Below are 23567 nucleotides of genomic sequence, written 5' to 3'. Positions count from 1 at the left end.
CAGACTCTGGGACCAAGGTTCCTGACTGAGGAAGCACTTCCCTTGGCAGTTGGGCCCATCACTGCCCACTAGCATCCTCCTTACTGTTCCATTGCTAGGAGCTGGGACAGCGCGTCCACTCTAGGAAAGGAGCCTATAGAAAGGGACTCCACTAAACTCGGGCAGTCCTTATTTCTATGTTGATTGTCTGGCCACCCTCTTAGAGATTCCTGATCAGGGGTTGGTGACCTCTGCAGGACTTTAGGACCTGGAGAGCCCTTTGGGAGACCCAGGTGTACTGGAGGCCAGCTCTGTAGCTCTGGCCGAGGTAGACGGCTGGATGGGTGTGACACAGAGGCCAAGGAAGGGCAGCTCGGATCTCCCGGTCCGGCCAAGCCCCGCCGCGGTGGGCTCCCAGCGATCCTTCCCGAAGCCCGCCGCCAGCCCGCCCCCTCGCCCGCGGCCGGTGGATTGGGCCGGCGCGGCGGGCGGGGCGGGGCCAGTGCGGGCCGGTTTTGGGCGGTGCGAGCAGCTACTGTGAGCCGACGCCGCGCGGCCTCGCCCCAGCATCCCGCGCCTACCCGACTGCACCCGGCGGAGCCGCCGGGAGAGCGTCATGGCCGCCTCAGAGCAGCCCCAAGCCGGGGAGCTGCTGATCAAGGCCCGGAGAGCCTTCCTGGAGGAGTTCGGAGCTGAGCCCGAGCTAGCCGTGTCGGCCCCGGGCCGCGTCAACCTCATCGGGGAACACACGGACTACAACCGGGGCCTGGTGCTGCCCATGGTGAGGGGCTGGGCGGGAGGCGCACGCGTCCCGCGTGGACCGTTGCGCGGGCCGCTCCGAACTTTCACTCCCGCCGCGTGTGGGGCCCGAGCACGTAGAGAGGCCCTCGGACGGGGCATTTCCCACGTCGGGAGGCAGGAAGGCGGGAATCCTCGAGGAAGTAGGCCGTGTTCTGCTGATCCTCGCCATCTCCCTGGGAGCCTCCTCAAGGTGTGGGGGGATGCGGAAGGAGGGGTCGCAGGGGTAGATCCGGGCGAAGTAAAGCCCTAAGCTACCTGGTCCAGCCCGTTCGATTCGCAGAGGAGGCTCAGAGAGGGCTAGTCATCTGCCCAAGGTCACACAGGGGCGATTGGATTGCCTTAGCCTGGGGCCGTGTTCATCCCTCGGTGTAGCCTGGCAGGTTGAGTGAGTACAGTGCCTCTGCGGTTGCCTCCAAATGGGGAAGCGCCGAAAGGAGTTCTTCTGTTGTTTTTTTTCCCTGTTGAATTCTCTCTCCCTTGGTCACCGCCAGGAGCCCACGCTCAGGGCAGAGTTCAGATCTGCACTCCCAAAGCACTGACTCTTCCTGGGACAGGACTCAAGCCCCCCCTCAAGGCCTGATGAGCTGTTAGGCTCTTCCCTGGGACACTCCACATCCCCTTCACCTGGAGCCGGGAGGTCAGCTGCTCGTCTGTCCCAGGCCCCCTGGTGTTGGGAGTTTTGCATACTTTTGTTTCTTCTGCCAGGCACTGGAGCTTGTGACGGTGCTGGTGGGCAGTCCCCGCGCGGATGGGCTTGTCTCCCTCCTCACTACCTCTGAGGATGCTGACGAGCCCCGGCGGCTGCAGTTTCCCCTGCCCACAAGCCAGCGGCCACTGGAGCCTGGGACCCCTCACTGGGCCAATTATGTCAAGGGAGTGATTCAACACTACCCAGGTATGGGGCCTGGGGCTGGGTCAGATTCCTGCCTCAGCCACAAAGCCCATTAGCTCATCTGATCCACTGTGGCTAGGGGTGCAGAGTAGAGATTCCCCAATGGGCAGATGAGGAGACATGCCCCCAGAGGTTCCAGAACTAGCCCTGGGTTGCCCATCCCACGACTGGAGGAGCCAGGATTCAAACCCCAACGTGTTGGTCTCCAGAGCCCTGGATCCTGAGAACTGGGAGACTGTGTCTCAGGACCCTCAGGGTGGGTGGGTGGAGGGCAGCGGACCCCTTGGCCCAGCAGGTTGGTGACCTCTGACAATTGAGACACATCCCGCAGCAGCAGCTGCCGGGCAGTTGCCTCCCTTTGCACCAGAACGCTTTCCCTTCTAGTGTTCATCCTCCCTGGTGGCCCGTCTTGCCGTCATCCATTCTTTCCCCTGCAGCTGCCCCCCTCCCTGGCTTCAGCGCAGTGGTGGTCAGCTCTGTGCCCCTGGGGGGTGGGCTGTCCAGCTCGGCGTCCCTGGAAGTGGCCACATATACCTTCCTACAGCAGCTCTGCCCAGGTACCTCCCAGCCCCCACCCAGCCCTCCTTCCCCGAGGTCCTGTGATCAGAGCTTCCTACCCCAAACGTGGCCTTGGCGGGGTAGGTGGGGAATCTCCCTGGAACGTCCCTGGAGCTACTGCTGCTCCCACCCGTCGACCCCCTAGTGCCCCCTCCTGGGCCCCAGCCTCCCCACCTCGCCCTGTGCCACAGACTCGGGGACAATAGCTGCCAGGGCCCAGGTGTGTCAGCGGGCCGAGCACAGCTTTGCAGGGGTGCCCTGTGGCATCATGGACCAGCTCATCGCACTGCTGGGGCAGAGAGGCCACGCACTGCTCATTGACTGCAGGTTAGGGGCTCCCCTTGGACCTCCCACCTCATAGGAGCTCCTGGATGGAGCCTGCGCGGCAAGGAGACGCCCAGCCTTGTCATCTCCCCGCTCTCCATCTCCGCCCCAGGTCCCTGGAGACAAGCCTGGTGCCACTGTCGGACCCCAAGCTGGCCGTGCTCATCACCAACTCCAACGTTCGCCACTCACTGGGCTCCAGCGAGTATCCCCTGCGGCGGCACCAGTGTGAAGAGGTGGCCCGGGCGCTGGGCAAGGAGAGCCTTCGGGAGGTACAGCTGGAGGAGCTGGAGGGTGAGTGAAGGGTTGGCTGGGTGCGCTCTGTCCTGGAGACTGCTTGGCACCCCTCGGGGGCTGCTGAGTGGGGGCGGGGCGGGGCGGGGCCTCAGCTGGCTTTGGCCCAGATGTGCTTCCTCTCATCTGTTGGAATCTCTGCCATGCTCTGCCCACACCTGATATGGCTAACGTAGGACTGCTTGATATCTCGATATCATTTTTTATAGTCTAGGAATTAAATATGCACTGTGGAAAATATAGAAAAGGACAAAGGAGAAACTAACAAGCTATAAGATCGCTACCCAGAGACAGCCACTACGCTTTTCTTTCGGCTGCCCTGGGTCTTTGCTGATGTGCGCAGGCTCTCTCTTGCTTGGGTGAGCAGGGGCTACTTCCTTGCTGCGACGCACGGGCTCCTCTTGCGGGGCACGGGCTCCGGGCACCCGGACTCCAGTAGTCGCAGCCCATGGGCTCGTGTGGCGCATAGGCTTGGCGGTTCCCTGGGATGTGAAATCTTCCCGAATCAGGGATAGAACCCGTGTCCCCTGCATCGCCAGGCGGATTCTTAACCACTGGACCACCGGGGAAGTCCTACTATTAGCATTTTAATATATTTCCTTTAATGGTCTTCTGTACTTGTATTTTCTTTTTAAAAAATACTTTAAAAAATTTTATTGAATTATGGTTGATTTACACTGTTGTGTTGGTTTTTCATTATCTGTATTTTCAAAGTTGAGTAAACACAGTGTTGCTATCTGCCCTTTTGTTGCCCTTAACTCTCTCAGAACACTTCCTGTACCATGAAAGGCCGGTCATCAACACAGCTTTCCCCTGACCCCCAAAAGTTTACTCTTAAATGTACAATAGGTTCCAAGATAACACTTCATTGTAGCTATAGGTGGCAACAGATGTTAATGGCAGGGAGTCCAGATGTTTAAACAGGAATGGAACGAAGAATCATCATTGCCTCAGGCACAAGGAATGTTTTTTGGCCAGATTTCTTAATTCCTCCTGTGGGCAGGGGGCCTTTTGGCTTTGGCTTTTAGCTCCCCCTCCTGTTTGTGTTTGAATGCCTTATCTTCCTCATCCCATCTCCTTGGCTTGCTTCTTGGGCTGCATCAGGGGCTGCTTCTTGCCACCTTTGAGGTCTGACATGGTGCCTGCCACCCCTTCCCCAGACCCTGCCACTGGAAGCGATTTTTTTTTGGCTGCCTGGGGGCTTAGTTTCGGCATGTGGAATCTTTGGTTGCCGCATGTGAACTCTTAGTTGCAGCATGTGAGGTCTATTAATAGTTCCCTGGCCAGTGAACATTCCTTGGTTCCAGGCCCCCTGCATTGTGAGCACGGAGTCTTGGCCATTAGACCACCAGGGAAGTCCCCATCAACATGGCTTTTTAAAGCTACTGTAGCATTTCAGCATATAGGTGCCCTTTAATTTACTTAACCAGTTTCTGATAATCACATCTAACACCACAAGGGATATTTTTATACATAATTCTTTCTCTGCGTTTTCCTCCTATTTTCTCAGGATTAGATTGTTTGGAGTAGGATCACAGGATCAAAAGATAACATGTATTTTTAAGTTTCCAGATATACATGGCCAGGAAGATAGTCTGTTGAACAGTTTAAAGGTCATGTAAACATTAACTCATTGGATTCTCTCACAACTCTGTAGGACAGATAATACACTCATCTTTAAAAAGTTTTTATTTATTTATTACTTTTGACCGCCCTGGGTCTTTGTTGCTTTGCATGAGCTTTCTCTAGCTGCGGCGATCCAGGGCTGCTCTTGGTTGCAGTGCTCAGGCTTCTCATTGAGGTGGTTCTAGGCACGAGTGCGTCGGTAGTTGCAGCTCCTGGGCTCTGGAGCTTGGACTCAGTAACTGGTGCACGGGCTCAGTTGCTCCACAGCATGTGGGATGGATGCTCCCAGACCAAGAATCAAACCCTGGCCCCAGCACTGGCAGGTGGAGTCTTATCCGCTGCACCACCAGGGCAGTTCCTCTCATTTTTTTGTGATGGGATGTACAGTGAGTGGCAGGGCTAAGACGATCCCAGGCAGATCAGCTTGTCCTCCTACCTTCGGGGCCAGGCTGCTGGCCTTAGGAGCTGCCCTCCCTGGCAGTGTGGGACCCATTTCAGGGACCATCTTGTCCTTGGAGAACCATCAGCTTTAGGCCTGCCCCACCTGCTCTCTGCAGGTGCCAGTGGTTGAGCTTTTTGCCTTTGAGCACTTGTGCTGTTTCTCCCCTCCTCCTCGGCCCTTCCATTCACCCCTGGCGCCCCAGCCCTGGAGGTTTCCGTCTCCCTCAGGAACCGTGCTTCCTCTCTGCCTGCCTTTCTGTCCTCCGCCTGCCCCCCGCTTTCTGCTTTTAAACATGCCCAGTCTTCTAACATCCTCAAATGGAGTCTCCTTCCTATGCCAGTCCTCTGGGAAGGGTCCCCGATGCTCACAACCCCCATTTTCTCCTCTGTGTGCATGCTGAGTCGCTTCAGTCATGTCCGACTTTGGGACCCCATGGACTGTAGCCCGCCAGGCTCCTCTATCCGTGGGTTTCTCCAGGCAAGAATACTGGAGTGGGTTGCCATTTCCTCCTCAAGGGGACCTTCCAGACCCAGGAATCAAACCCACGTCTCCTGCATTGGCAGGCGGTTTCTTTACCACTCATGTCACCTGGAAAGCCCTTTCTCCTCTCTACTCATTTCTGAATCCTCTGAACCCAGCAGCCGGTCTCCCATGCCACCTGGTATGACAGCTCTCCCAGGGGCTCCCCGCAGAAACCTGGGGGCTGCCCTCTCCGCCCCCTCAGTGCTGGATCTGCTTGGTCAGGGCCCTGTTCCTCCTCCCGGACCTGCCCCAGGCTTTGTCCCCAGTTCAACTCCAGCCACCACTGCCCCACTGAGGACTCAGACGGGAGTCCGACCCCCCATTCCCACCTGAGGTCCTGGAGCCTTCACCTGGCCCTGGTGGAACTCATCCTTCTCCTGGGCACCTCTCCCCTGACTTCGCCTTGTCTGTTATTTCCTCATCCTTGTCACTCCCGTTTGAAACTTCAGAGTCGCCCCTGAGTGCTTCCTGGCCCCCCACCCCCTCGGGTCTCTGACCTCTTTCTCCTCCTCCCCTTCCTTCCCACATCGGGCCCCTCCTGGTCTCTGACGTTTAACAGCCACCAGCTGGACTCCTGTCGCCCACCTCTCCCAGCGGGGCCCCTGCCCAAGGTGGTCACTTTTGTCAACTAGAGCTCAGCTCTGTCCCTCCCCAGAATCTCACTGGCACCCAGAATTAAGTTGCGAAGTCTCCTTGGTGTTCAGGGCTGACTCGGCTGGCTGTGCCCGCTTCAGCGTTAGCCAGTTGGACAGCCTGCTGGTTCCCTGGGGTCTCCCAGGCAGGCCTGCACTGGACCCCAGTTCTGGATTCCTGGCCCTTGGAGGTTTCACTGTTAGTCCAGCAAAAACACCAGCAGGACTTGTGCTTTCTGTTCCGTCTTGGCCTCTGGAAGGCAGCAGTGTCCTATTCGCCAGAGAAGCAGAGTATGGGGCTCAAACAGCTGTTTATTGAGTGCCCACCGTGTGCCAGGCACGCTGGGAGCTCTGCATGTGTCTGCCTCACTAAGTTCTCCCCACATCCCAAATGAGCTGGGTCATGCCCCCTTTTTTGGCCACACTGCCCAGCATGTAGGATCTTAGTTCCCCAACCAGGGACTGAACCCATGCTCCCTACAGTAGAAGCTTCAGGGGAGGTCTTAACCACTAGACCCCCAGGGACGTCCTGGGTACCCCCTTTTATAATCGAGGAGGCGAGGTCTGAAACCTTGCTCCCCAACCCAAGGTTCCACCCACAGCTTTGTCAGAACAAGAGTGGAGATGCCCCGGGGCCAGCGGCCTGGAGTCCACAGGGGCCCAGAGGCTGTGGGTGGCGGGTTGCCTGAGCCCCTTTCCTCCCCAGCTGGCCGGGACCTGATGAGCACGGAGGCCTTCCGGCGGGCACGGCACGTGGTGGGCGAGATCCAGCGCACGGCCCAGGCGGCAGCTGCCCTGCGCCGCGGCGACTACAGAGCCTTTGGCCGCCTCATGGTGGAGAGTCACCACTCGCTCAGGTGAGGCCCCTGGGTGCCTGACCCCCCGCGAGCACACATGTTGCAGCTGGGGCCGGCTCCAGGCTCTGTATTCTCTCTGCAGAGACGACTACGAGGTGAGCTGCCCGGAGCTGGATCAGCTGGTGGAGGCTGCGCTCTCCGCGCCTGGGGTTTACGGCAGCCGTATGACTGGCGGTGGCTTCGGGGGCTGCACAGTGACCCTGCTGGAGGCCTCCGCCGCTCCTCGGGTGATGCAGCACATCCAGGTTGGCAGTGCTGGAGTCGGGGGGAGGGGAGGGCGAGGGAGCAGGAGAGACGGGCTCCCAGGGCCCCCCGAGCTCAGACCCCCCATCCCCCGACAGGAGCAGTACCGTGGGACCGCCACCTTCTACCTCTCCCAGGCGGCTGATGGCGCCAGGGTGCTGCGCTTATGAGGCCCTCGCCGGGACAGCACACGGCGGGCCTCCCCTCCTGTCTGGGTGCTCAATAAACTTGTATCTCTGACTCTGATGCCCACCTGCCTCAAGAGGTGGATGTGTGCTGGGGCATCAGAAAAGGGGCGTGTGAGAACCACTGCTTGTTCTGGACAGGGCCTAGAGACAGGGTCAGGGCAGAGCCGAGCAGTAGCGAAATCATTTATTATAGTGCAGAACAAAGCCAGGCCCTTGCCATGCTGGGTCCAGCTCTTTGGTTACAAAGGGGCTGCGGCCTGGGGCAGGGGGCCAGCCAGAAGGACCTTCCGGGACCTCTGCCCCCTCGATGCCATCCAGAGGACACTGAGCCCCTGCACTGTGGCCAGAGGCAGCGGCCTTGTGATCAGCATGCGGCTGGGCCGGGCCGCCAGGGGTCCAAGGATGGAGTAGCTGAGGCAGCACCTGGGGAGGGGGTAGGGCGGGGTGTGTGTGGGGTGGGGGGAGCTCAGGTCTGGAAGAACTGTTGGTCCACGTGGGTGCTGAGGGTCCCACTGGTGGTCAGCGTCCGGCTCACAAACTCCTGTGTCACATGCCGGGTGAGGGAGCCACTTGCTTCCAGGTGCTGGGAGCCCAGGGTCAGTCCATCTGCAGGGGAAGAAGCGTTGAAGGACCTACCCCTGGGTCCTGACTGCCCCCCGACCCCTTCCTCTGTTAGCTCTGTGTTTCCTGGGGAGAGCCAGGAGCCCCCACCGGACAACTCACCCAGTAGGAAGGGCTCAGTGGTGCTGGAGTGGGTGGTGATGCTGCTGTATTCCCCTGATGCTGGGTGCTGGAAGAGCCCCAAGTGGCTGCCCAGCTGTGGGAAGGGTCCTGGAGATGGTGGGTGGGGGCATAGTTAGAGGATGGTGCCAGGAGGTGTGGCCAGAGAAGGGGTGGGGCTGGGGAAGGGGCAAAGAAGCCTGCCTCCATCCTGGGACTCGATGGTGATGATTCCTTCGCGCTCAGGCCCGAAGCCTTGGGTGGTCTTGGCCTGCACCTTGAACTTGTAGGGCACGTTCTCGCTGAGGCCAGGCACGGTCAGCCGGCTCTCGGGGCTGTCGCCATCAACCAGGAACGTGGTGGCTGGCTCTGGGCAGGGAAGATGCCTTTCAGCCTCTGCGGCTCCCTCTCCACACACCCCCTCCCTGCCCCCCAACCCGGGGTGGGCAGCACCTCCTCCATGGGCCATCTCACACGTCACCAGGTAGCCCAGAATGTCGCCATCTGGCCTGCGGGGCCGCTCCCAGCTCAGCTGCAGTGAGTCGGGGCTCAGGGCAGTGAACACCAGCGGGCCTGGGGCGCTGGGTGTGCTCAAAGTGAAGGCAGAGCCTGGGGGCAGCCGAGGAAGCTTGTCAGGGGACAGGTGGGTACCTGAGGGCCAGGCGGGGGCACCGGTGGGGATGGGGGTGGTAACTCACCCGGCAGGGGGCAGAGCGGGCTCTGCGGGTGCACCTGGGACTCAATGGTGATGACACCCTCACGCTCTGGGCCCCAGCCCTCCTGGCTCTGGGCCCGCACGCGGAACACGTAGGAGTGGTTGGGCAGGAGGTCCTCCACCACCACCGAGGTCTGGCTGGGGCTGGGGATGTTGAGGCGATGCAGCTCACCTGGGTGGGCGCCGGGGGCAGACAGCGGAGCAGCCTCATTCCTCATCCCTAGCCCCTGGCCTGATCCCGCCCCTCCCCTAGGCTGCAGCCCAGACCTGGTCCTCGCCCAGCCAGGACCAGCTGTGGTTGGGGTACAGGTGGGGGCGGCCTTGTGTGGTGTGGTTGGCGGTTCAGGTTGTGCACTAGACAAGGAGTGAGTGGACTCTGAAATCCCATCTGTGTATGATGGCTATTATGGGCCCAGGTCATGCCTGCCCAGAGAAGGGCCACTTCTCATAGGCCCAGCAGAGAGGCCCTGGGTCTCTAAGCAACACCTCACAGGGGAAGTGATACAGAGCAAGGCCCAGGGAGGCGGATGAGGATGCAGCGAAAGAGTGGACACAGTGAAGGGGACAGTGGGGGACTCGGAAGGGCAAGGCCCTCAGAGAGGCAGGGGGTGGCAGCAGGGGCATCGGTGGTCAAGCGGCTCGGCTGGGCTCCGGACAGCCCGAGCCCCTGTGTGTCAGCCTGCCAGCAGCCAGGCCTCACCGCCATTCAGCAGCTGGTACTCCACACTGTAGCCCTGTAGCGCACGCTCACACTGCGGCTCCTGCCAGCTCACTTTCAGAGACGTGGGTCCGAGGGCGGAGAACACCAGGCGGGTGGGCGTGTTGGGCACGCCTGCAGCCAGGCGGGAGCCTGCAGATGAGGGGGGCCGCAGTCAGCCCCCCGGGGGGGGGGTGTCGGCAGGAGTCCCTGGTTCTCAGCCGCACCTCCCTGACTGCTGGCCGGGCAGCCCACTCAGCCCTGCAGCACCCTCTCTAAGCTGCCCAGTGCCTCCCCACCGCACTCAGGGTGGGTGCAGGCTCCGCTTCAGTGGCCGGCCCCCCACCCTCCTCAGCTGGCCCCTCTCCTGCCCTAGCCCCAGCCCAGCACCCCAGGAGGACAGGCCACTTTAGGCACCAGCATGGATGTGGATGGAATGGAGGGTGAGGAGGCGCGGGCAGTGCTGATGGTGAGTGGATGGTGACATGGAGCCGGACGGCCATGGAGACGCAGGACGGCCACCCCTGTACTACCTGGGCCCCACGAGGGCGCTGCTGGCTGCCCAGCCAGGATTATAGAGTCTCTGGAGTCCCCGGAGCGGGGGGCCCCCTTCATCTGAGCCCGACTCCGGGACCCCAGGGCCCAGGACAGCGGAAGCCTGCTCCTCCCGTGTTCCCAGATGGGAGGGAGGCCTAGGGCAGGACAAAACACGAGTGAGCTGGGGCGGGGCGGGTGTGCGTGTTGGGCTGGGGGCAGTGGGGGACAGCAGCCCCTGCCCCGCCTCCAGGAGCTGGAAGAGAGGAAGGATTGGCCGGAGGGCCGGGGAGGAGGCGGCACTCACTCTGGGAGGAGAGGGAGGTGAGGGTGGAGTAGTCCCTGGGCAGCGTGGCCGAGCGCGAGTGCTCCGTGCGTGTCAGCGAGTGGTAGTCCCGCGTGAGTGTGGACGAGGTGCTCAGCACGCGGTGGGACAGCTGCGGGCTCAGGTGGGCGCCGTGGGCGGCGGTGCTCACGGTCATCCTGTGCAGGGAGTTGGCGCTGCCAGGGAAGGCAAAGTCCATTCGCCCGTTCACAAGGTGCTCTGCGGGGACAGGACAGGGTCACTCCCACAGGCCCCGCCGCAGACCCCAGAGCCCCGAGGGGCAGGCTGCTGCAGCCCTGGGAGTTCCGGGGATTACCTACCTACCTACCTACCTACTGGGGGCCCCCTGGCATCAAAACATCCAGCCTCCCTCTGCCCACCAGGGACAGAGGCCCCTGGAGGAGTCCACAGCCCCCCCCAACGCCCGCAGGCTTCTGGAACGCAGGTCCCCTGGCCTGGCAGGAGGCCCCCACGGACCCGACCTCCGCCAGGGCCTCGTAGCCCCAGCAGTCGGCCCCGCCCTGGGGAGAGCCTACACGCCTGCCCTGGGGTCCCCTGGCTCTGGGGTCACCGGGCAAGGCAGCCTGGCCGCGGTGGACTCTGGCTGGAGCCGAGGTGGGTGCGGGTGGGGGCGTGCCAGTCACCTCCCTCCCCGCTGGCGCCCCGCACGCCCCCATCGGCGGTGCCGTCTCCTGGGGGCCCGGAGTCGGAGGAGCGCCGGCTGCCGGCGGACAGGCGCGGGATGAGCTCCGGGGGAAGCCGCCACGTTACGCGCCGCAGGTCCAGCTCCTCCCCCAGCAGGGGCTCGAACTTCCAGCCGCAGCCTTAAGAACAACGAAGGGCCGCGTTGGCACCGCCAGGGGGCGCCAGGGGCGCGGAGAAGAAGCCAGTGGTCCCCCGGCACTGGGATCTGGGTGTGCGGCGGCGGGGGGAGCCCGGCGGCAGGCGGGACCCTCAGCCCGGAGGTGTTAGAGGGCGGCCTGGGCCGCAGCTGGCGAGGGAAGACCCTCTGGACCAGAGCCCTGGCTGTGCCGCGAGCCGTGTGGCCTCTGCTCTGAGCCTGCATCCCGTATGGATGAGGGAGGGAATGATGTCTCCCCGGCCTGCCTCCCAGCGAGTTCCAGCCAGCGGAGTAATCTGTGTGGTGCCGACAAGCTGAGGAACCTGCTTCATACCAGCTGCTCTCTACCCCAGACCCTCAAAACCCTCAACACCCGTGAACCCTAGTTTGACTCCATGGAAGCCTGACATAGGTAAGGAAGGAAAAAAATACAAATCCTGGGGCTTCCCTGGTGGCTCAATTGTAAAGAATCTACCTGCCAATGGGGGAAAAACAGGTTTGATCCCGGGTCTGTGACGGAACCGAACTGAACTGAACTGAACAGGGAAGATCCCACATGCCGCGGAGTAACTGTGCTTTAGAGCCCGGGAGTTGCAACTACTAAGCCCCAGAACCCGTCTTGCTCCACAGTAAGAGAAGCCACCGGGATGAGAAGCCTGCATAGCAATGAAGACCCAGCACAGCCGAAAATAAATTATATAAAAAGGAAATACAAATCCTGGTGGATTTTCACTCAGCCTAGTATGATTGGCATCCCATTTCACAGATCAGAAAGCTGAGGCAGAGAATGTACGTGATTCATCTGAATTCCCACAGTGGTGGTTTAGTCACTAAGTCCTGTCCGACTCTTGCCCCATATACCCCATGGACTGTGGCCTGCCAGGCTCCTCTGTCCATGGGATTCTCCAGGCTAGAATACTGGAGTGGGTTACCATTTCCTTCTCCAGGGGATCTTTCCAACCCAGGAATTGAACCCAGGTCTCCTGCATTGCAGGCAGACTCTTTACCAACTGAGCTACAAGGGAAGCTGTCCCGCAGTGAAGCCAGAGCTAAAATAGACCCCAGGAGTCCCAGTTGAGGGCTCTTTGCATCACACTGTACAGGAATCCAAGAGGGAAGCGGAGCAAGGCCAGTGCAAGGAGCACTGCTCTGGGGGCCCCCAAGCCAGTCGCTATTCTGGGGCTCCCGGACCAGGCTTGCCTCCTCGCCTGTAGCCCTGTTCCTGGGAGGTGTCCTGGGTGTCCTGACTCCATGGCACAGCTGGTGAGTCCTCCACTCTCACAACTGTTTCCAGTCTCTCATGCACGAGCCCGTGAGCACGTGCCCCAAGCCCATGTCTGTCTGTCTGTCCTCACACAGAGACGTGCACACCAGGCCTATGAGCCATGTTGGCTTTGTCCTTTGTACCCAGAGCCAGAATGGTGCCTGTCAAATCGCTGATTGTGCAGAGAGGGGACTTTCAGTCTTGATCTTCATGCCCAGTGGTCACTGGCTCCTTTGCTGTCTCTGGACACCAGCGACAGCCCCACCCTCTCTACTCAGGATCCCCACCATCCTCGCCGGGATCCCCGGCCCACTCACCAGTGTCATCAGAGACGCTGGGCCTCTGGCTGCCGGCCGGAGAGCGGAGCACGTCATCGCTGTACATGAGGAAGCTCTCGTAGTCCTCCCCACTCTGGGCGTCCACGATGGGGATGTCAGGGATGATGGGGACTGCGGGGTGGGGGGCAGGTGAGCCAGGGCCCAGACCTCGGGCCCCTGCCCGCCCCTGTCCACCCTGTGCCTCTCTGCCCCCTGCTCACTGGACATGGGTCGCTTGGGCTGGGTGGCCAGGTTGATGATGGCCTCCCGCTCAGGCCCCCAGCCTGCCCCGTTGCGAGCCTTGACTGTGTAGCGGTACGGCTGGGACTCGCGCAGGTTCTCGATAAGCAGCGTCCGCTTCTTGGGGCTGTCCACCAGCACCTTCTTCATGGGCCCGATGGGTCCTGGGGCAGGGAGAGTGCCTCAGAGGGATCGTCTAGCTTCCGGCCTGGTCCTGGTCTCGGATGCCCCAGGACCGTCGCGTGGCCCCTGAACTGCACCCAGGGGTGGGGGGAACAAGGCAGGGAGCGAGCAACTGTTGATGCCCAGCCACGGGCCAAGCCCTGACGGGTGTGACTGGCTTAGAGAAGTGTCACCAGGGCTCCACAAGGTTCATCGCTAAGTTGAGTGGCAGAGACACACCAGACGCAAGTCAGCCACGTGTCACCTTGACCCGTTGGTGAAGGTCCTGCATTCACGTGCATCTGTGCGAGTCTGGCTCCAGAGCCAAGAGTGCCCTCACCACCTGGGCCTCACCGTCCCCAACCAAACCCCGAATGCTCTGTTGGGAAATCCAAAGTGGAGACATTTGGGGACTTCCTGGTGGTCCAGGGGCTAAGACTTTGCTCTCCCAATGCAGGGGACCCGGGTTCAATCCTTGGTCCAAGAACTAGATCCTACATGTTGTTGCTGAGCAGCGAAGTTGTGTCTAAGCCTTTTGCGACCCCATGGACTGTAGCCCTCGAGGCTCTTCTGTCCATGGGATTTCCCAAGCAAGAACATGGGAATGGGTTGCCATTTCCTCCTCCAGGGGATCTTCCCGACCCAGGGACTGAACCCAGATCTCCCGCATTGGCAGGTGGACTCTCTTCTGCTGAGCTACCAGGGAAGCCCCAGATCCCACAGGCCACAGCTGAAAAGATCCTGCATGCCACGGTAAAGACTGATCATCTTGCATGCCCCCACGAAGACCTGGCACAACCAAAACGATAAATAAAAAATATTTTAAAAGTGGAGACATTCGGGCACTTGCCAAGGCTGCCCTGGCCGCCTGGGCAAGGATGGGAGGAGAAAGGCAGGCCTGATCCTGCAGCGGAGGACAGGCCGAGGCCTGCACGAGCTGAGTGCGCCAGGGGTGGGATGGAGGTTGCACAAGAGTCAGTTAGCCAGGAGCAGAGGTGAGGCAGCTCCCCCACACCCAGAAGGGAGGACACGCAGCCCTGGGAGGGGGAAGGAAGAGACTCCAGGCTGCTCTGAGTGAGTTATGGTGCCTAGGGGCCCCAACCTGACAACATGGAGCTCTCTGGATGATCAGAAGACATCTCAGTGTCCGAGGGGTCCAAAGGAGGGCTCTCAGGGAAAACCCCACTTGCAAAGCTTGATGCTGTCTGATAAGAGAATAGCTGTGCTCCAAGAACTGGCTGATGTTGGACTGTCTGCCTGGGGGAGGCCTCTGAGTGCTGAGGTGGGGTCCACCCTGTCACATCTGTCTGCCAGGGGGAGAAGGGAAGGGGACCACCCCCAAAGGGCTGATGCCCTTGGGTCAGGAGGGCTTCCTCACACGTTTGTGAGGCAAGAGCTAAGACTGTGGGCTGAAATCATCAGTCACGCCTGGTTAAGCTTAAAGACCGGGCCGCAAAAGACTTCCTGACAGTGGTCCAGGGGTGGATCAGGGGTCGCCAGCAGAAGGACCCAAGGTGTGACGCAGGGGCTGAAAAGGTTGTGCTTGGTCGGCCAGGTGAACAGAGCAAGGAGCCTGAGGCCCAGAACAATCCTGCTACCCTCTGCCCTGCTGGGCCTCCTGGGAGTGCTAAGTCTGACCCACTTTAGGGTCCACAGGTCGTATCTGGAGTGGGAAGCTCTCCATCCCTGGGATGGACTGAACACGTGAGGATGCAGAGAGGAGGGCCCTGTACCAGGCAAGAGTGGGGGACTGAGTTCCCCTGAAAAGTTTTCCATCCTGACAAGTGCAGGGGTCATCTCTCCCTTCCAGGACGGGAGAAAAGAAAAGAGTTCTGCCTAGTGCTCTGGCCTAGGGCTGCCAGATAACACGTTGCATGAAATGTACTAGAAAAACTGTTTGAAGTTCAGGGCGTCCTCTGCTTTTTATTTGCTAAATCTCTCTACCCTGACCTGAAGACACCCATGTAGAATTGAGCCACTCTCGTTAACCTGCGTAGGCAGGCACTCTGGACCTGTGACCCCACTGCACACACATAACCTCAGGCCTTCCATCCTCACCTGCCCTGGGAGCTTCTGGGCTCTGCTTTGGGATGCAACTAACTCAGCCCAAACCTGACCACAAACCTAATGATGCCCCCAGGCAACCAGACATGGGGGCTCATCCACTGACCTGGATGCCGTGACCTCCTCCCGGTCTCCGCCCCCTCCCCGCCCTGGAGGCAGAAGGCGAGGGCAGGCCCTTACGGTTGTCCTCATTGACCAGGCCGTAGCAGACCTCATAGGCTGTGATCTCGCCGTTGGTCTCGGCTGGCTCGGCCCAGCTCAGCTGGGTCACAGTGGAGGAGACGACGTTGAAGGCCAGACGCCCGGGCTCGCTGGGCACTGGGTGGGGCAGAGGGGGTGCAGGAAGAGTGCTGTCAACAGCGGACAAGAGGGCAGAGTTCTGGGTGGGGCCAGGGCTGGGCAGGCTGGCATCAGGGTGGCTGGGGATGGATGTGGCGAGGCCTCACCTTCCTGGTGGGTGCGACAGGACACCGGGGAGCTGTAGGGGCCCTCGCCCTGCGCCCCGTAGGCGCACACCTTCATCTCGTAGTCGCAGTATGGGTACAGGTTGGTGAGCTCCACTGAGGGCACCTTGCTGTCAAGCAGGTGGGCTTCAGACTCGGAGTCGCCCTGGATCCAGTACTTCACCTGTGCCCAGGGCAGGGCTGGTCAGCGGGGAGCAGCTGGCAGAGCCCACTGTCCCTCTGCTGAGCCCTGCCCTTACAGTCCCGTGGGCACACAGACGTGGAGGGATTGAGTGCCCTGCCAGGCGCACGCAGCAGGGCTGGCCCAGAGCACAGGTGTTTCTGGGTTCTGGGGGCCACATTTCAGGGACTTCTTCCCCCCTCAGGGGCCGATGGGGGTTCCCCACCCACTAAGGCCAAGCATGCCCTCTCCTCTCCCTAGGGCCCTCTCTGGCCTCGGCGGGCCCACCTCCACAGTGTGTGCCCGGCCTCCCATCCACCTCCCTTGTCGCCCCCCACCTTACCCGGTACCCTGTTGGCTTGCCAGGTGGCGGCAGCCAGTTGAAGTGGATCTTCCGGGACCCGGCAGCCTTGGCATTGGGATTCTGTGGGGCACCCAGGTCGCCCCGGGGCGGTGGGGGTGACGACACAGTCTGGTTCATTACCTTCCGGTCCAGCTCATCTGCAGAGGGTCAAGCCGGGGCAAGGCAGTGAGCAGACTCCTCTCTGGCTTTGAGGGGGCAGAAACCCATCTGCACCACCAGGGGGCACCAGACGCCCAGTTAAACACCAAGACTCCTTCCCCCTCACATCACATCACATCACATGTATGGATGTGAGAGTTGGACTATAAAGAAAGCTGAGGGCCGAAGTATTGACGCTTGTGAACTGTGGTGTTGGAGAAGACTCTTGAGAGTCCCTTGGACTGCAAGGAGATCCAACCAGTCCATTCTAAAGGAGATCAGTCCTGAATGTTCATTGGAAGGACTGATGTTGAAGCTGAAACTCCAATATTTTGGCCACCTGATGCAAAGAACTGACTCATTTGAAAAGACCCTGATGCTGGGAAAGATTGAAGGCGGGAGGAGAAGGGGACAACAGAGGATGAGATGGTTAGATGGCATCACCAACTCAATAGACATGAGTCTGAGTAAACTCCGGGAGTTGGTGATGGACAGGGAGGCCTGGCGTGCCGCGGTCCATGGGGTCACAAAGAGTCTGACACGACTGAGCGACTGAACTGAACCTTCCCCCTGCTCCAGGGGGACCCAGGAGGGTCTCCAGAGGGATGAGGGCTTGCTCTTTTGTCCCTTTGGCAGCCAAGGCGTGACCCACAGGGAACATTTTCTCCTCCAACGCCCTTCCTCTCTCCCCTACCCCAAGACTCCTCCTCCGCCCCCATCCTCTTGGCAAACCTCTCCTCCAGGGTGGGCTCACAGGCCCCACTATACTGGAAGCTAAGGGCACATAAGAAGTGTTTCACCCCTTCTGAAACACTTGCATTTTAGCTTGAACTAAGGCTGAAGTCAAAGGGCTAAGGCTTAATGGTGGGTGGCCACATGACCCCGGTCTCTGATTGAGAGCAGGTTGCCAGATAAACACAAGATGCCTAGTTAAACTGGAATTTCACACAAAGATACTTTTTAAGAATAAGTATATCCCAGATAGCATATGGGATATATTTATACTACAAGTTGAGTTGTTATTTATCTGAGATTCAAATTTAACTGAGCATTCTGTATTTTTACGGCTGAGACTTTCTAGAAGCCCCAGCCCTCCCTTCCCACCTGCTTAACCTGACCCCAGGCTCTGGCTACCTCGCTCCCCAATGATGACAGTGGCAGACTGGGGCTGGCCCAGGCGGGCCCCGAACTTGGGGTTGCTGAGTTGGATGTAGAAGCGGCGGGTCTGAGGGCCCCGCAGGAGGGAGTCCACCTCCTGCAGCTCCAACAGCTCCACCTGCAGCTCCTTCCAGGTCTCTCCAGGTTGGAACAGCAGCTCACCCTCCATGGGGATATAGTCCTAGGAATGGGAAGGGGTCAGAGTTGGAGCAGGCCTGGGAGACGAGCCAAGGCCACATGCTCCACCCCCACCCCACAGCCAATGCAGAGACCCTCACGCACAGACTGTCCCACGTGGACACGCAATGGCTCCTGTTTATACAGCACCTCTTGTGCATCAAGTACTTTACAGATATTAGCTCGTTTCTTCCTCAGGGCAGAGTGAGGTAGAGATATTACCGTCCCCATTTTACAGATCAGGTAACTGAGGCACACAGAGGTAAAGAAAGATGCCCAAGTTCACACAGGTAGTTGTGGTGGAGCTGGGATTTGAACCAAGGCACAGAGAGACAAGGATGCAGATACAGGAGGGTCCCACACAGGCAGGCACTCAGCCAGGGGAGCTGAGATTTGCAGGCCTCACCTAGGAGGGAGGAACTATTCCCCACCCTGGGGCTCTGAAGTCTGAATCCCACCAGTCCCCAGGCCCTGCTTCCTGGGTGGGGTGCTTCTATCACCTCCAGTTTTTATTTTTCAATGCCCTAGAGCTTTTTCCTGAACATCTTGGGATTAAGTCAGAAAACAAAGATCATGGCATCCGGTCCCATCACTTCATGGGAAATAGATGGGGAAACAGTGGAAACAGTGTCAGACTTTATTTTTTTGGGCTCCCAAATCACTGCAGATGGTGACTGCAGCCATGAAATTAAAAGACGCTCACTCCTTGAAAGGAAAGTTATGACCAGCCTAGATAGCATATTGAAAAGCAGAGACATTACTTTGCCAACAAAGGTCCATCTAGTCAAAGCTATGGTTTTCCCAGTGGTCATGTATGGATGTGAGAGTTGGACTGTGAAGAAGGCTGAGTGCCAAAGAATTGATGCTTTTGAACTGTGATGTTGGAGGAGACTCTTGAGAGTCCCTTGGACTCCAAGGAGATCCAACCAGTCCATTCTGAAGGAGATCAGCCCTGGGTTTTCTTTGGAAGGAATGACGCTAAAGCTGAAACTCCAGTACTTTGGCCACCTCATGGGAAGAGTTAGTTGACTCTTTGGAAAAGACTCTGATGCTGGGAGGGATTGGGGGCAGGAGGAGAAGAGGACGACAGAGGATGAGATGGCTGGATGGCATCACTGACTCGATGGACGTTGAATCTGAGTGGACTCCGGGAGTTGATGATGGACAGGGAGGCCTGGCGTGCTGTGATTCATGGGGTCGCGAAGAGTCGGACATGACTGAACTGACCTGACCTGACCTGAACTGATATGGGGCAGACAGATTGCAGTGTGTGTAGGGGGAAGCCTTTTCACATGATTCCACTAGGTGGCACTGTAAACTAACATTCAGATTCTTTGCTAGTAGTCCGGGCCACCAGGGAAGCCCAAAAATGTAAGGATGGAGGTACTGGGGATTGAACCCAGGGCCTCATGCATGCTAAGCATGCGCTCTACCACTGAGCTATACCCCCAGGCATATATCTGTATATACATACATATATACATCTTTATAGAAAGAGAGAAAGCAACTATCAACAATGGGTGAATCTATGTCAAGAGTAAATGGGTGCTAATTTTATTAGTCTTTCCATTCTGCTGTAGGTTTGAAGTTTTTCAAAATAAAAAGTTGAGAAATATTTAAAAATGTTAAAAAACATAGTTCACTACCAAAGGATCTTTATAAAGGGCTTCCCTAGTGGCTCAGATGGTAAAGAATCTGCCTGCAATGCAGGAGACTCAGGTTTGATCCCTGGGTGGGGAAGATCCCCTGGAGAAAGAAAAGAAAGCAATCCACTCCAGTATTCTTGCCTGGAAAAATCCCATGGACAGAGGAGCCTGGTGGGCTGCAGTCCATGGGCCACAAAGAGTCAGACATGACTGAGTGACTTAACACTTTCACTTTTTCACTTTCAGTGAAGTTATGGTTGTACAAATTCCTTTTTGGAATTTTTACTGGGAGCATTAGAGCAGTAATGAGAACTATTCCTACCTATAAAAAGAAATAAAGAATAGGGTGTGTGTGCACACTTGCTCTCATGATTGCCAAGTGGGCCTGCAGGCCAGTGCGACTAACCTTTATTACTTTTGAGTGAAGTTTTGTTTCGTTTTTAATTTTGGTCCACACTCTGTGGCATATGAACTTCCCCAAACCAGGATCAAACCCATGCCCCCTGCAGTGAAAGCGCAGCATCTTAACCACTGGTCTAAGAGGAAAGTCCAGTGAAGTTTTGATATGAATATTTCTAGTTTTAAAATGTTGGTAATAGGTATAAAATAGATAACTAATAAGAACCTATGGTATAGCACAGGGAACTCTACTCAGTACTCTGTAATGACCTATATGGGAACAGAATCTAAAAAAGAGTGGATGTATGTCTATGTTTAACTGATTCACTTAGCTGTACAGCAGAAAGACAATATGGTAAATCAACTGTAGACCAATAAAAATATTAATTTAAAAACATTGGTGATGGTAATAGGGAATTCCCTGGCAGTCCAGTGGTTAGGACTCTTCAATTTCATTGCCAGGTCCCTGGGTCCAGGTTTGATCCCTGGTTGGGGGACTAAGATCCAGCAAGCCACGCAACATGGCCAAAAAAATCAAAATACACAAAACGTTGGTAATTAATTTAGAAAAACAGACATATAAGCCAAACTAAGCATGGACATGGCTGTTGTCTGAGAATGATTCAGTTGCGAAAAAGAAATAAAGTTGACACCAGCCCACCACGAGGCCCTCCCTGCCCTGAAGGACAGAGGGCCTGCCTGGGGACAAGAAGGCCAGAGTCTCTGGGCCATGGCAGAGGGGGCAGTCTATTTCTTTGAAGAGTGTCCGGGTGGGTCCTGGAATGTTGCAAGGGGGACACGGATGGTCTGGACATGATGAGGCCTTATTCAGGGCATCACTGGCCTTTTTAGTTAAAGTGAAAGTGAAATCGCTCAGTCCTGTCCGACTCTTTGCCACCCCCATGGACTATAGCCCACTAGGCTCCTCTGTCTATGGGGTTTTCCAGGCAAGAATAGGAGTAGGTCGCCACTTCCTTCTCCAGGAGATCTTCCTGACTCATTTGAAAAAACCCTGATGCTGGGAAAGACTGTAGGTGGGAGGAGAAGGGGACACAGAGGATGAAATGGCTAGATGGCATCACCGACTCAATGGACACGAGTTTGAGTAAGCTCTGGGAGTTGATGATGGACAGGGTGGTCTGGGGTGCTGCAGTCCATGGGGTCGCAAGGAGTTGGACATGACTGAGCGACTGAACTGAACTGATGCCCCTGCTGCAGGGTGGCAGGGGGAATGTGTCCTTGGGAGGCCAGCCCGTGGCACCACCAGCATCCAGAGACCCAGGATGCTGCTGTGTCCAGCCCGCACTGGGCCCTTGGGATGCGCCTGACCTTGTGGCAAGGACTCACCCGGTTGCCCTTGGCGGTGTTGTCCTGTGTGCGGTAGGAGACCTGCGACTTGCCGCTGTCCAGGATGCGCCGGACCACGGGGATGCGGGCAACGTGCTCCCCGCTGCTGACCAAGTACTCAGGCTGCTCAAAGGACACGATCCCACTGGCTGCAAGGAGCCAGGCGCTGGTCAGGGGTCTTGACCACAGTCCCCCTTTCAGCCCCTGCCCTCCCTCTGGCCCAGCCCAGCCCAGACTTCAGGAGTCTGCTTATCACCCCTCACCCCTCTGCTCTCTGGGGAGGGTGGACAGAGGGGCTAGAAAAGTCTTCCAGGAAAAGTTGACAAGGCTGGAACAGCGTCCAGCTGACATCTTGGAAGGGTTGGGGCAGAGAAGGGAGGCAAGGCAGCGGCAAGGCCAGAGGTGAGGGCTGAGACCAAGGGCCGGGGCAGAGCAGGCCTAAGACCTGCGGCAAGTGGGGAGGAGGGGTCAGCGACCAGAACAGACCCTCTGGACACCGGAAGGACGGTTATCAACAAGTCCGGGTTCCCCGAGGAACTAGCAGGGAAGGCAAGGTAGGTGACGGTGGTGTGATGCCTTGCCCGCCCTCTAGGTAGGCCTGGGCAGAAGAAGCCCCAGGTCCCTTCTTGCTCTGATGTCCTGGCATCCTAGGGACCCATTCAGTCTCAAGTTCAAAGGCCACAGGACAAGGAGAGGGTCGTGGGACGGCTCCAGGAGAACTCAGTACCCTCTGGTGATGATAAGAGAAGCCCCCCACTGCGCACTTATGAGAGAGGTACAGCCACACCCCCCTCACAAGAGCCTGATACCCATTCTGCAGATGGAGAAACCAAGGCTCAGAGGTTGAGTTGCTTGCCTAGGCCACAGGGCCAGGTCCCACTTCCACTTGGACGTGAGGAGAGACAAGGGTCCCAGAGTCCCCTTTGGGTCCCTGGTGGCCCCCATCCTGAACAACCTTGCTCCTTGATGATGGTGATATTGACCAGGCGGCGTCCGAGGGTGGCGGTGCCCACGGGCACGTCAATGGCCTCCACCAGCAGCTGCTTCTCGTCGTCGTCCTCGGGCCGGATAAACAGAGGCACCCGCACGTCCACCAGCTCCACGCCCTCCTGGAACTCCACCATGCCCCGGGCATCTGGTGGGGAGCCATCAGACGGGGGTCAGGGGGCCGCACGGGGGTGGGAGGTGAGAGGGAGGGGCACAGGGAGCCTGCTCACCTACCCTGGTCTGCAGTGAGCGTGTAATAGCCGGGGGCCACCTTGAGCTCATGGAAGGCCCCCTGCTCCACGTGCTTCTCTGTTAACTTCAGCAGGGCTTGCTTGGCTGAGCGGGGAGCCATCAGCACCGTGTCGACAATGGTGTGGTCCTGCCTGGGGGCGGGGTGGGTGGGGGGTGTCAGGCCATCTGGGAGGCTGCCACACGTCCCTGTCCACCCCTCCTACCTGTCCTCTCTGCATCGGGGCACAAGATTGCAGGCAGCAAAAAGCGGTTTTTTCAGAGCCAGACAGATGCAGAGACCTGGCCTGGCCCAGCCACCGCCCTCTGCAGCCTCAGGGTCTTTATCTGTGAGAGGAGCCTCCTCTCCCTGCCCACCTCTCCCAGAGGGGCTGATGATGCACACATGGAGGCGGGGAAGCAAAGATGCCAAGAGGACAGGCCAGACTGCCTGGCTGCAATCCTGGCTCTTCATCTTAAATTTTTTTTTTTTTTAATCCAACCATATGGAAATTGAACCTGGTCCCTGGCAGCGAAAGCCTGAGTCTTAACTGCTGCTCCTGTGTTGAGCTCAGTCGTGTCTGACTCTTTGTGACCCCATGGACCATAGCCCACCTGGTTCCTCCGTCCATGGAATTTTCCATACAAGTATACTGGAGTGGGTTGCCATTCCTACTCCAGGAAATCTTTCAGACCCAGGGACTGAACCGGTGTCTTTTGTCTTTTGCACTGGCAGGTAGGTTCTTTACCACTGAACCACCTGGGAAGCCTTAACTGCTGGACCACCAGGGAATTCTCTTGGTTCTGTCTTAATGGCTAGGTAACCTTGGGTAAGTTACTTAACTTCTCTGATCCTCAGTCTCCTCAGCTATACAATGGGCATAGCAATGATACCCACTTGAGTAAGAACCACACACACAAGTCCTTAGAACAAGGCCTGGCTGGTGGTCAGCACTCAAAGTGCCAGTCTCAATGGTTCTTACTGACAGCGATGTGCCCGGTGAGAGCTAGGTTTTGTCTTCTTGGTATTGAACCCCACCCGACTCTTCCCTGGGGGGTCTGGGACTCGGGGTGGGAACTGGGAAAGAAGTGTGTCACCCACTGGACCATCTGGTTAGTAACCAGCAGTGCCTCCAGGATCAAGGCCTTTGGCCTCAGAGGAGGGCTGGCTCTGGGCACCGGCCATCCCTGGTACTGGGTGGGGGCTATTGCCATGTGAGGCCAGGGACTGGGTTGGCTCGTTTCCCTGTGGGTTCCTTGTC

General features: G+C 58.2%; 2 protein-coding genes and 1 non-coding gene across 4 annotated transcripts in view; 1 reads left to right on the top strand and 2 right to left on the bottom strand.

Moving 5' to 3' along the window:
• Window positions 1-445: 445 nt before the first annotated feature.
• Window positions 446-7416, top strand: GALK1 (galactokinase 1). The gene is made up of 8 exons (XM_040244601.1): window positions 446-760; window positions 1486-1675; window positions 2110-2229; window positions 2422-2557; window positions 2667-2848; window positions 6777-6927; window positions 7010-7172; window positions 7269-7416. The coding sequence occupies exons 1-8, from the start codon at window positions 596-598 to the stop codon at window positions 7338-7340; spliced, it is 1179 nt and encodes a 392-aa protein (XP_040100535.1). The 5' UTR covers window positions 446-595; the 3' UTR covers window positions 7341-7416.
• A 100-nt stretch (window positions 7417-7516) lies between these two features.
• The window catches only part of ITGB4 (integrin subunit beta 4), a 32117-nt gene continuing 16066 nt past the window's right edge, over window positions 7517-23567 (bottom strand). Inside the window, exons 24-40 of one of the 2 annotated variants that reach the window (XM_040244512.1) lie at window positions 22312-22460; window positions 22046-22225; window positions 21091-21239; window positions 17498-17702; window positions 16205-16362; window positions 15684-15864; window positions 15418-15555; window positions 12993-13175; window positions 12772-12903; window positions 10332-10568; window positions 10024-10182; window positions 9494-9643; window positions 8777-8965; window positions 8532-8687; window positions 8283-8447; window positions 8082-8189; window positions 7517-7964 (exon numbers count right to left, since the gene is read on the bottom strand). In XM_040244512.1, the coding sequence (XP_040100446.1) occupies window positions 7825-7964; window positions 8082-8189; window positions 8283-8447; window positions 8532-8687; window positions 8777-8965; window positions 9494-9643; window positions 10024-10182; window positions 10332-10568; window positions 12772-12903; window positions 12993-13175; window positions 15418-15555; window positions 15684-15864; window positions 16205-16362; window positions 17498-17702; window positions 21091-21239; window positions 22046-22225; window positions 22312-22460 (2779 nt within the window). In that variant the 3' untranslated portion in view covers window positions 7517-7824. The remainder of the gene's footprint in view (window positions 7965-8081; window positions 8190-8282; window positions 8448-8531; window positions 8688-8776; window positions 8966-9493; window positions 9644-10023; window positions 10183-10331; window positions 10569-12771; window positions 12904-12992; window positions 13176-15417; window positions 15556-15683; window positions 15865-16204; window positions 16363-17497; window positions 17703-21090; window positions 21240-22045; window positions 22226-22311; window positions 22461-23567) is intronic. The other variant, XM_040244514.1, reaches the window with a different exon arrangement.
• On the bottom strand, window positions 19077-19148 carry TRNAA-AGC. The gene has a single exon. It is a non-coding gene; the product is annotated as a tRNA-Ala (tRNA).

Source organism: Oryx dammah, unplaced genomic scaffold (assembly GCF_014754425.2).
Source record: "Oryx dammah isolate SB20612 unplaced genomic scaffold, SCBI_Odam_1.1 HiC_scaffold_8, whole genome shotgun sequence".
In the NCBI taxonomy this organism is placed as follows: Eukaryota; Metazoa; Chordata; class Mammalia; order Artiodactyla; family Bovidae; genus Oryx; species Oryx dammah.
This window is presented reverse-complemented; position numbering and strand designations above follow the sequence as displayed.